The 11,785-nt window shown below is 44.7% G+C and overlaps 1 protein-coding gene across 1 annotated transcript; it reads right to left on the bottom strand.

The window, feature by feature from the left end:
* Nucleotides 1-3,248: 3,248 nt before the first annotated feature.
* On the bottom strand, nucleotides 3,249-4,905 carry LOC119365894 (probable WRKY transcription factor 70). Its single transcript, XM_037631543.1, has 3 exons — nucleotides 4,493-4,905; nucleotides 4,265-4,369; nucleotides 3,249-4,104 (listed from the first exon to the last, which is right to left on the bottom strand). Exons 1-3 carry the CDS (start codon nucleotides 4,762-4,764, stop codon nucleotides 3,588-3,590), a joined length of 894 nt encoding a protein of 297 aa, XP_037487440.1. The 5' UTR covers nucleotides 4,765-4,905; the 3' UTR covers nucleotides 3,249-3,587.
* Nucleotides 4,906-11,785: the final 6,880 nt, after the last annotated feature.

Below are 11,785 nucleotides of genomic sequence, written 5' to 3'. Positions count from 1 at the left end.
TTTATAGAATAATAAAAAATATTTGAGAAAATTTCAAAAATATTTCGTACCATTCAAAAATTGTTCTAAACATTTAAAAAATATTCTAACATTGAACAAATGCTTTGCTAAAAAACAATTCATTTCATTTATGAGAAATGTTTAACATATACTCCCTCCATTCCCCAAAATGTATTGATTTAGTACAAAGTGGCACTTATTTTGGGACGGAGAGAGTATTATAAAAAAGATTTAGTACAAAGTGACACTTATTTTGGGACGGAGAGAGTATTATAAAAAAATGTTCGTAGTGTACTCGAAAATGTTCAAGGTGTATTGGAAAAAAATTCACATGTATTAAGAAAGTTGATTTAAAAATAATAATAATTTCAATGTGTATTAAAAATGTTTAACATTTATTAAAAATACGTTAAAATGTACTACCTCTGTATCAAAATAAAAGTACTATTCACCCAAAGCCGCCACTATTCACATTCAAATTTGTCTTTTCTGAATCTCCAAATTTACATCGAGTTTTGAGCTGATTTTTTCGGAGTTGTAGACATACCCCACATGGATGTTTTCAAATAATTTCAGATATTTCGAAATGTCTAAATATGAATTTTTGGGGTTGATCTCATAATCTCACCTAATGTGAGATCTCATACAAGTCTCCCCCTTGTTTATGATGTCTATGAACAACTGCAAAACGGGTTTGAAGCATCCAAATGCCCTCTCCACATCCTTTCTAGCTCCTTCTAATTTTTGGCAAAGTGAAGCTTTTTTCTAACCAACTGACCCAGAGATGGTCTGGAGGAAGGTCGCCCACGAAGAATAGATACTATCAACCAGAAGTAGCCCATGTTGTAGTTATCCCCTTGACTGTATAGTTGCACGGAGGAGATTGTCCTACAGTCAACCTAGCAAACAATGGAGACCGCCGCAACATATTGATGTCACTGTGAGATCCAGGCATGCCAAAGAAAGCATGTCAAATCTAGAGGTCTTGTGATGCAACTGCTTCAAGAATGATGATGTGCTTCTTAACATGGCCTTGATATTGCCCTTGTAGATCTTTTGGGCAGTTCTTCCATCTCGAGTGCGTGCAATTAAGATATCCAAGCATACCTCGACACCCTCTTGCTTCGGACTTTGCCGGCCTTTTGGTGTCTAAGACTATTGGTTCTCTCAAATCCTGATATTGGTGTCACGAGCTCTATGGGATACCATGCCTATGGTTTGGAGACTACCAAATGTTGATTTCATGTTGAATAGTGGAAAGGAGTGGCTTCTACATGCGCTATGGCCTCTTCCAGATTTGGAGCGTTCAATGCTTCTCATGACATTATGGCTTGCATGGTACATCCGTAATGAAGTGGTTCATCATAAACTACCACCGCCCATGGAAGCATCTATTCGTTTTCTGGTTAGCTACTTCGACTCCATCGTTGGCATCAAGACTGATATCTCTACAGATCATAGCAAGGGTAAATCTTTTATCACTTATGGTGTGAAAGATGGCAGGGCATGTGATATTAAATGGTGAACCCAAATGGAGTGCTCCACATGTCGGTTGGGTAAAATTATGCACATATGGGTTGCGTGCGGACGATGGTTCAGCTGGTGCAGGCATGGCCTTAAGAGATGAGAAGGGTGCTATCATTTTTTCATCATGCATGCATCTTTTCTCTTGCCGTGATTCTCTCGAAGCTGAACTTTGTGCATGCATGGAGGGTTTGTCGTTGGTTATCCAAAGAAGCGATCTTCCGGTCATGATCGAGATGGATTCCTTGACTGCAATAAAGTTGATCCAGTCAAAGGAGATTGCTAGATCAATCTACGCATTGCTTATTAAGGAGATTAGATACCTCATGTCTTTTCGTGAAACTTGTATTACTCATATCAATCATAGTCTAAATAAGGTTAGTGATAGCTTAGCTTAGTTTGCTCATTTAGAAGGTAGAACCATGACTTGGATTTGTTCAGGGCCTTTGGTTGCTACGGAACTTGCTGTGATTGATTGTATGAACCTATTGAGTTGAGGAATACATTATTTCACCCGTAAAAAAAAGTCCTGAGGTCCAAACCCTTGACCACCACAGTAACAAACCTCAATATGACATCTCAGCATGTGCTCTCACACATCCAGAGGTACTCGTCCCACGAATATTTGGTCGTGCCATAGGCAAGCATCCACAATGTAGCCGTGCACTTCTGGTAACCAGAGAATCCAATTCTTCCTACTACATCCTTTTTCAAGATGAAGTAGTCATCTTAGGCCCGGACGCCATTGTAGAAGTAATCAAAAACAATTTTTCGTATCTGAAAGCATCCGTGAAAATTGTCCGCAAATAGGGCATCAGGGGCGAATCAACCATCATCGTCAAATGCCCCTATACCCTGTTTCAATTCAGCAACCGATGACTCTTGATCGATGCCTTGAAATTGAGAACATGCTCTTTTGCACGCTCCACGTCTACAAGGTCTGTCTGCATCATCGTCATTTCATCTGCATAATCCTCATTGTCAGACGACTCATCGCAGTGCTCATAGATGTACTCCATGTACAAATCCATTGCTTAAAAGAAGGGAGAAAATTGCCACAAATTTAGCACGAGCATTTCACCAAACACTTGTCGGGTGTGGTGACCCCACGGACGACATCCACATGCGAGGAAGTTACTTGTTTGGCGGACGGACTAGAGGTGTGGAACGATAACGTAGGCAAATCAGCGTGGCGATCGGCTGGAGCGGCGGAGGTCCAATGAGGCCTTGCCGGGTGTTAACGGTGGTAGCTGCGTTAGGGAGAAAGCGAACACGAAGAAAAAGCGAAGGGATGAAGATGCAATGTTCATGTGTGCTTTGGGTGGGCCTGGGGTGTCGGTGTCCTACATAGTGATGGTCCAGACTCCTGCAAAGCCGCTCAATTTATTTTCCAGTTTGCGGTACCGATGCACGATAATGTTCGATAGCAAAGTGTGTCGTGCACATCCGAACAACTCGGTCTGAACGTTTGCAAACGATTTGAGGATTCATTTTGGAGGATGCCCTAACCAGGTGAACGAAATATTAAGGATGGCCAAATGAGTGTATGACATAAAAAAGGCTAGGGTGATCGAAGACGTCCAAGGCTTAGCAGAGCTATTAGCAGATATATTTGGCTAAATTTTCTCTAGGAAGCGGGCCAACGCCCGGAATTGTCGGCCGACGCTGCGCCACTGGCCCTCCGAGTAGGCTACGTAACTTTTTACACAAGTGCTAGGGTGGAGTGCAAAATATACTGAACTTTTTTCACATCTCAGCCATTTTTTTCCTGTTCATTTCTCAGCCACTTGGGAGAATCAAAAGTCTCGGCTCGGCTAAAAGGCTAACGAGCCAAAACACCGCTCTCAACATAATCCACGTACACATGCGTGTAGCACAATAGTAGCAAAGATGCAGCTTCTACCTGACACTACGCAGAAAAGAAATGTACAAACTAAAACTACGACGCGCAATCAGGAAGACCGGAGATCCGCGCGACCATTATTTGCATATATATATATATATATATATATATATACGCGTCGAGTCGATCGGTCGATCCTCCCGATCCACAGCTCGACCGATCAATGGTCGAGATCGTACGGCAGGAGGTCCTCGAGATACGGGTAACCATCGAGATCAAAGAGCTGTTCAAAGGCACCGGCACCACCGTACTGCAGGGTGGACGTGACGTCGCCCTGGTCAGGCCAAGCCGCCGCCGCCGCCGCTGCGCCGTACAGGGCAGAGCTCACGGGGGTGCGGCTGCTCAGCACCTCCTCCAGGTCGCCGCCCTCAAGCTTCAGGCCCGACAGCTGCAGGCCGGACCCCGTCGCGGCGTCCTCGTCGACCAGGTTGGTGTTCGTTGTGGTCGTGCTGGTGCTGGCGCCATGAACAACGGCCGGCGCGAAGCTGATGAGGCGGCAGCCGGCCGCGGTGCCGGTCAGGTGAGGAGCATGCGGCGCCATGGCGGCGGCGGGGTCCCGGCAGGTGTGCACGCCGATGTAGGTGACCTTGAACGTGTCCGGGTCGTCGTCGCAGCGCTGGGCCTGCCGCCGCGCCATGCACTGCTGGTCGTACTTGTGCGTGCACCGGAAGTAGGCCCTGTGGACACAGTGGGAAACACATCCATGGCGCTTGTCAGTTCACAGAGACCCATCGGGGGATTAATTACAGGCAGCGTTGGTTGTCGCAGAGCACTATTGGCGCCACACTTGTGTTTTTTTAGCCGTTTGGTGAGAATGATTGGAGGGCAGAACCGTACTTTGAGTGCTTGGAGTTCTGTATCTCCTTCTGCCCGTACTTGCGCCATGTCTGCCCGTCCTCCAAGCTCTTCATGTTCTTCGTGACGACGGACGAATCCTGGGTCCTGCAACGCCCAAGAAAGAGGAGATTTTACAAACATATTCCAGTTCATCACGATATACTAACAAAGTATCCAGTTTATATTAACTAATAACAGATCAAGAATCATGAGCTCGAGCCGCCTCACCTTGTCCGACAGGCCTTGCGCGGTCCTCCACCGGCGATGGACTTCCTCTTCCCGCCGCTGCTTGCGCCATCGGTGACCTCGCTCTCGCCGGCACTGGCGCTGGCCGCGGCCGCGGCCTTGGCGGCGTGGATGGCGCGGGAGAAGGTGTGGAGGATCTGGTCCATGATGTGGCCGGCCTTGGGGGAGTCCCGGAGGAGGCCCTGCAGCTGCGTCGCGAACTCCTGCCCCTTGGCCAGGTCATCCATCACCTGCTCGTACGTCGCCATGGACATCGATCGAAGCACGAGCACGTGAACTCGAACACTCTCCTGCTCTACCTAGCTCGCGCGCACAGCACTACCAGAGCAGCCAGCCAGTGATGTGGAATTGTGGAGCAGCAAGGCAAGGGCAGGGAGAGCTTGAGGAAGGTAGGTGGAAGTATCGTATATATCATGGCCCGCGATTGGCCAGATGCACGCATGTGGGAGAAACTCGCTTCCTTGGTGTGGAGGTATTGTCCAAGGGGGAAGCACCCCGGAAGGAGCCGCGCCGGTGACGGGTGCGGGTCGTCAGCGGATGACGAGGGCGCGGGTGATGCGGGTGGCGGGGGTGCGTGCCGCGTCATTGTTGGAAATATTTTACCGCGCTCTGAGGATCTGAAGATCACCTCTGTTCTGTATCCATCGCACCGTCGTATGAGATTCAGTCATCGACGTACCAGCGAGCTCCACGTCGCCCTGCATCAACGGCACACCTGATCCATGGTGACGTGAAGTCACTATTTTTCTATCTTAAAGATCAACGCAACAGTTATACGTAAGTAGACTGAATTTTACAATTTAGGCAAGACGATTTCACAGTAGAAGATCCTTTAAAAGATTATAAAAAGGCTGAAAGAAGAAGAATAAACATATTTTTTGTTAAAAAAGGAGGATTACCCTGGCTTCTGCATCAAAATAATGCATGCATCATTATTATTAAATCAAGTAGACATCAAGTACGTAGTTCCATACAAACTCGCAAGACAAGTTGAAATGAAATGAAATAAAAATCGCCACAACCGTATTGTTGAACCGTCATTCAAACCAGTTGTAAGTATTTCATGCTACCGCCTCCCAGCTGTTGCACTCATAAGCCATATGCTCCTCGGTTTGCGCATGGCTGAATGGCAACCACATATGGATCCAGCCAGTTGCCTGATAGATGACCTGCAAAATTTTGGTGATGGTTTGTCTGTCAAAAATCACATCAGTGCAACAGTATCATATAGCCTAAATTAATGCACACACTCCAACTCGAATATGCACCGCTATTTACCTCATTTAGCCACGTTCCAAATAACGTGACACTGCTATTTAGGAGGTTAGACATTAAAGGCCACATATAATGTACGCCATAGTAACTTGGCTAGTGGGCATTTGAGAAAATGATGTTGGACATCTCATCTTGATCATAGAAAAAAATATTGTTTACTACCCTCCCAACTATATTGTGCCTAGTTGTCCTTAGTCAATATCACTTCCTTGTGAAAATAGATACCTCTATTCTTAAAGGCACCTTAATTTTATTAAATCTAAATATATAGATTTCAATGAGAAAACCCCTGACACCAAGAGTTTCCGGTGTATTTGATCTGGCTCATCAGAAAGGTTAATCTCCATCAACCTGCATACAAGATGTAGCCATCTATCACATCTCTCCCCCACCAGGGATCTCCAGAACCGAATGTTTAAGGAAATCGATCCTATTATTGTACTTACGAAAGCGTCTTTACGTTGTACAATGTTGTAAAAGGTTGGATATTGCATGGCTAGTGGTGTCTCCCCTAGCCATGTATCTTCCAAAAATCTAGTAGTATTACTGCTCCCTCCAATGAATTTGGCCCTATTGGAAAAGACCACCTTTGTCCGCATCAACCCCTTCCAGAAAGGTGAATCATTTGGCTGCACGTAACCTGTGATAGGGTCTTGGATTGCAAGTACTTGTTGTTGAGGAACGTAGCATGTAATTTCAAAAAAATTCCTACGATCACGCAAGATCTATCTAGGAGATGCATAGCAACGAGAGGGGGAGAGTGTGTCCACGTACCCTCATAGACCAAAAGCGGAAGCGTTTAGTTAACGCGGTTGATGTAGTCGAACGTCTTCACGATCCAACTGATCCAATTACCGAACATATGGCACCTCCGTGTTCAGCACACATTCAGCTCGATGACGTCCTTCGAACTCTTGATCCAGTAGAGGGTCGAGGGAGAGTTCCGTCGGCACGACGGCGTGGCGACGGTGTTGATGATGTGATCCGCGCAGAGCTTCGCCTAAGCACTACGACGCTATGAACGAGGTGGTAAACTTGTGGAGGGGGGCACCGCACACGGCAAAGAACAATTGATGTGCCTTTGGGGTGCCCCCTGCCCACGTATATAAAGGAGGGAGGGAGGAGGCTGGCGGCCTAGGAGGGGCGCGCCAAAAGGGGGGAGTCCTACTAGGACTCCCTAGTCCTATTAGGATTCCCCTTTCCTTTCCTTTTCGGAATAGGAGAAGAGGGAAAGAGGTGGAGGAGAAGGAGGAAAGGGGGCCCGCGCCCCCACCCCTAGTCCAATTCGGTTTGGGCTAGGGGGGTGGCGCGCGTCCACCTGGCCGCCGCCTCCACTCTTCCACTAAGGCCCATGAAGGCCCATTAATCCCCCGGGGGGTTCCGGTAACCTCCTGGTACTCCGGAAAATGTCCGAACCTATCTGAAAACTTTCTGATGTCCAAACATAACCTTTCAATATATCAATCTTTACGTCTCGACCATTTCGAGACTCCTCGTCATGTCCGTGATCTCATCCGGGACACCGAACAAACTTCAGTCATCAAAAACACATAGCTCTTAATATGAGTCGTCATCGAACGTTAAGTGTGCGGACCCTACGGGTTCGAGAACTATGTAGACATGATCGAGACACATTTCCGATCAATAACCAATAGCGGTACCTGGATGCTCATATTGGCTCCTACATATTCTAAGAAGATCTTTATCGGTCAAACTGCACAACAACATACGTTGTTCCCTTTGTCATCAGTATGTTACTTGTCCGAGATTCGATCGTAGGTATCATCATACCTAGTTCAATCTCGTTACTAGCAAGTCTCTTTACTTGTTCCATAATACTTCATCCTGCAACTAACTCATTAGTCACATTGCTTGCAAGGCTTATAGTGATGAGTATTACCGAGAGGGCCCAGAGATGCCTCTCCGATACACGGAGTGACAAATCATAATCTTCATCTATGCCAACTCAACAAACACCTTAAGAGACACCTGTAGAACATCTTTATAGTCACCAATTACGTTGTGATGTTTGATAGCACACAAGGTGTTCCTCCGGTATTCAGGAGTTGCATAATCTCATAGTCAGAGGAACATGTATAAGTCATGAAGAAAGCAATAGCAATAAAATTGTAACGATCATAATGCTAAGCTAACGGATGGGTCTTGTCCATCACATCATTCTCCTAATAACGTGACCCCGTTCATCAAATGACAACACATGTCTATGGTTAGGAAACATAACCATCTTTGATTAACAAGCTAGTCAAGTAGCGTCATACTAGGGATACTATGTATTGTCTATGTATTCACACATGTACTAAGTTTCCGGTTAATACAATTCTAGCATGAATAATAGACATTTATCATGATATAAGGAAATATAATTGCCTCTAGGGCATATTTTCTTTAGTCTCCCACTTGCACTAGAGTCAATAATCTGGATTACAAAGTAATGATTCTAACACCCATGGAGTCTTGGTGCTGATCATGTTTTGCTTGTGAAGAGGCTTAGTCAATGGGTCTACAACATCCAGATCCGTATGTATCTAGCAAATTTCTATGTCTCCCTCCGCAACTTGATGGCGGATGGAATTGAAGCGTCTCTTGATGTGTTTGGCTCTCTTGTGAAATCTGGATTCCTTTGCCAAGGCAATTGCTCCAGTATTGTCACAAAAGATTTTCATTAGACCCGATGCACTAGGTATTACACCTAAATTGGATATGAACTCCTTCATTTGCTGCTTCCGAAGCAGCTATGTACTCCACTTCACACATAGATCCCGCCACGATGATCTGCTTGGGACTGCACCAACTGACAGCTCCACCATTCAATATAAATACATATCCGGATTGTGACTTAGAATCATCCGGATCAGTGCCAAAGCTTGCATCGATGTAACCATTTACGATAAACTCTTTGTCACCTCCATAAACGAGAAACATATGCTTAGTCCTTTTCAGGTATTTCAGGATGTTCTTGACTGATGTCTAGTGCTCCACTCCTGGATTACTTTGGTACCTCCCTGCTATACTTATAGCAAGGCACACATCAGGTCTGGTAGACAACATTGCATACATGATAGAACCTATGGCTGAAGCATAGGGAATGCCATTCATTTTCTCTCTATCTTCTGCAGTGGTCGGGCATTGAGTCTGACTCAACTTCACACCTTGTAACACAGGCAAGAACCCATTCTTTGACTGATCCATTTTGAACTTCTTCAAAACTTTATCAAGGTATGTGCTTTGTGAAAGTCCAATTAAGCATCTTGATCTATCTCTATAGATATTGATGCCCAATATGTATGCAGCTTCACCGAGGTCTTTCATTGAAAATTCTTATCAAGTATCCTTTTATGCTATCCAGAAATTATGTACTATTTCCAATCAACAATATGTCATCCACATATAATATTAGAAATGCCACAGAGCTCCCACTCACTTTTTTGTAAGTATAGGCTTCTCCAAAAGTCTGTATAAAACCATATGCTTTGATCACACTATCAAAGCGTATATTCCAACTCTAAGAGGCTTGCACCAGTCCAAAAATGGATTGCTGGAGCTTGCACACTTTGTTAGCACCCTTTGGATCGACAAAACCTTTTGGTTGTATCATGTACAACACTTCTTTAAGAAATCCATTAAGGAATGCAGTTTTGACATCCATTTGCCAAATTTCATAATCATAAATGCGGCAATTGCTAACATGATTCAGACAGACTTAAGCATCACTATGGGTGAGAAGGTCTCATCGTAGTCAACTCCTTGAACTTGTCGAAAACCTTTCGCAACAAGTCGAGTTTTTAAGACAGTAACATTACCGTCAGCGTCAGTCTTCTTCTTGAAGATCCATTTATTTTCTATGGCTTGCCGATCATCGGGCAAGTCCACCAAAGTCCACACTTTGTTCTCATACATGGATCCCATCTGAGATTTCATGGACTCAAGCCATTTCACGGAATCTAGGCTCATCATCGCTTCCTCATAGTTCGTAGGTTCATCATGGTCTAGTAACATGACTTCCAGACAGGATTACCGTACCACTCTGGTGCGGACCGTACTCTGGATGACCTACGAGGTTCGGTAGTAACTTGATCTGAAGTTTCATGATCATCATCATTAGCTTCCTCACTAATTGTTGTAGGAATCACTGGAACTAATTTCTATGATGAACTATTTACCAATTTGGGAGAAGGTACAATTACCTCATCAAGTTCTACTTTCCTCCCACTCACTTCTTTCGAGAGAAACTCCTTCTCTAGAAAGGATCCATTCTTAGCAACGAATATCTTGCCTTCGGATCTGTGATAGAAGGTGCACCCCAAAAGTTTGCTTTGGGTATCCTATGAAGACATACTTCTCCGATTTGGGTTTGAGCTTATCAGGTTGAAGCTTTTTCACATAAGCATCGCATCCCCAAACTTTAAGAAACGACAACTTGGGTTTCTTGCCAAACCACAGTTCATATTAACGTGAATGCAGTCGTCTCTAAAGCATAACCCCAAAATGATAGCGGTAAATAAGTAAGAGACATCATAGATCGCACCATATCCAATAAAGTACAGTTATAACGTTCGGACACACCATTACGCTTTGGTGTTCCAGGTGGCGTGAGTTGCGAAACTATTCCACATTGTTTCAAATGAAGACCAAACTCGTAGCTCAAATATTCGCCTCCACGATCAGATCGTAGAAACTTTATTTTCTTGTTACGAGGATTTTCCACTTTAATCTGAAATTCTTTGAACTTTTCAAACGTTTCAGACTTATGTTTCATTAAGTAGATATACCCATATCTGCTCAAATCATCTGTGAAGGTCACAAAATAATGATACCTGCCACAAGCCTCAACACTCATTGGACCGCATACATCGGTATGTATTATTTCCAATAAGTCAGTAGCTCGTTCCATTGTTCTGGAGAACGGAGTTTTAGTCATCTTGCCCATGAGGCATGGTTCACAAGCACCAAGTAATTCATAATCAAGTGATTCCAAAAGGCCATCAGCATGGAGTTTCTTCATGCGCTTTACACCAATATGACCTAAACGGCAGTGCCACAAATAAGGTGCACTATCACTATCAACTTTGCATCTTTTGGCTTCAATATTATGAACATGTGTATCACCACGGTCGAGATTCAACAAAAATAGACCACCTAACAAGGGTGCATGACCATAAAAGATATTACTCATATAAATAGAACAACCATTATTCTCTGATTTAAATGAATAACCGTCTCGCATCAAATAATATCCAGATATAAAGTTCATGCTCAACGCTGGCACCAAATAACAATTATTCAGGTCAAAAACTAATCCCAAAGGTAGATGTAGAGGTAGCGTGCCGATGGCGATCACATCGACCTTGGAACCATTTCCGACGCGCATCGTCACCTCGTCCTTAGCCAATCTTCGTTTAATCCGCAGCCCCTATTTCGAGTTGCAAATATGGGCAACAGAACCTGTATCAAATACCCAGGCGCTACTACGAGTGTCGGTGTACAAAAATATGGACTTTTCCATACCCCTTACTTGTGCACGGGCAGTCGTAGCCGCGCCAGCGGCAAGGCTTGGTAGGGCAGTAGAAGACAGAATACAAGACTACCAAGACAGCATTCAAGAAAGTGAACAAAGAGCTGAAGACAAGCTAGACCTCCCACGGCAACATCCTTTCTGGGGTGCACTAGTGCAGAACCGGGCAATAGCACCGGTTTGTAAGGCCCTTTAGTGCCGGTTCCATAACCGACACTAAAGTGTGGGCACTAAAGCCCCCCCCCTTTAGTACCGGTTCGGCATGAACCGGTGCTAAAGGGAAACCACGTGGCACGAGCCAGCTCCAGGGGCCTGGAGCCCTTTAGTACCGGTTGGTAAGACCAACCGGTACTATAAGGTTTGGGGTTTTTTTAGTTTTATGATTTCTTTTTCATTTAATTTTGTGTTTCCATTTTAATTCTTTTCCGTTTGATGGTATTTTACGATACTACACATTGTACACGTTA

Source organism: Triticum dicoccoides, chromosome 2B, assembly GCF_002162155.2.
Source record: "Triticum dicoccoides isolate Atlit2015 ecotype Zavitan chromosome 2B, WEW_v2.0, whole genome shotgun sequence".
NCBI classification, from domain to species: Eukaryota; Viridiplantae; Streptophyta; class Magnoliopsida; order Poales; family Poaceae; genus Triticum; species Triticum dicoccoides.
Note: the sequence above shows the minus strand (reverse complement) of the source record. Positions and strands in the feature narration are given on the sequence as shown.

Excerpts from the sequence above, each read along its gene's own strand:
- LOC119365894 (XM_037631543.1), bottom strand. The coding sequence starts at position 4,764 with ATGTCCATGGCGACGTACGAGCAGGTGATGGATGACCTGGCCAAGGGG. Across the intron at positions 4,370-4,492 it reads CGCAAGGCCTGTCGGACAAG|GACCCAGGATTCGTCCGTCG; the intron begins GTGAGGCGGCTC and ends TGGGCGTTGCAG. Across the intron at positions 4,105-4,264 it reads CAGAACTCCAAGCACTCAAA|GGCCTACTTCCGGTGCACGC; the intron begins GTACGGTTCTGC and ends CTGTGTCCACAG.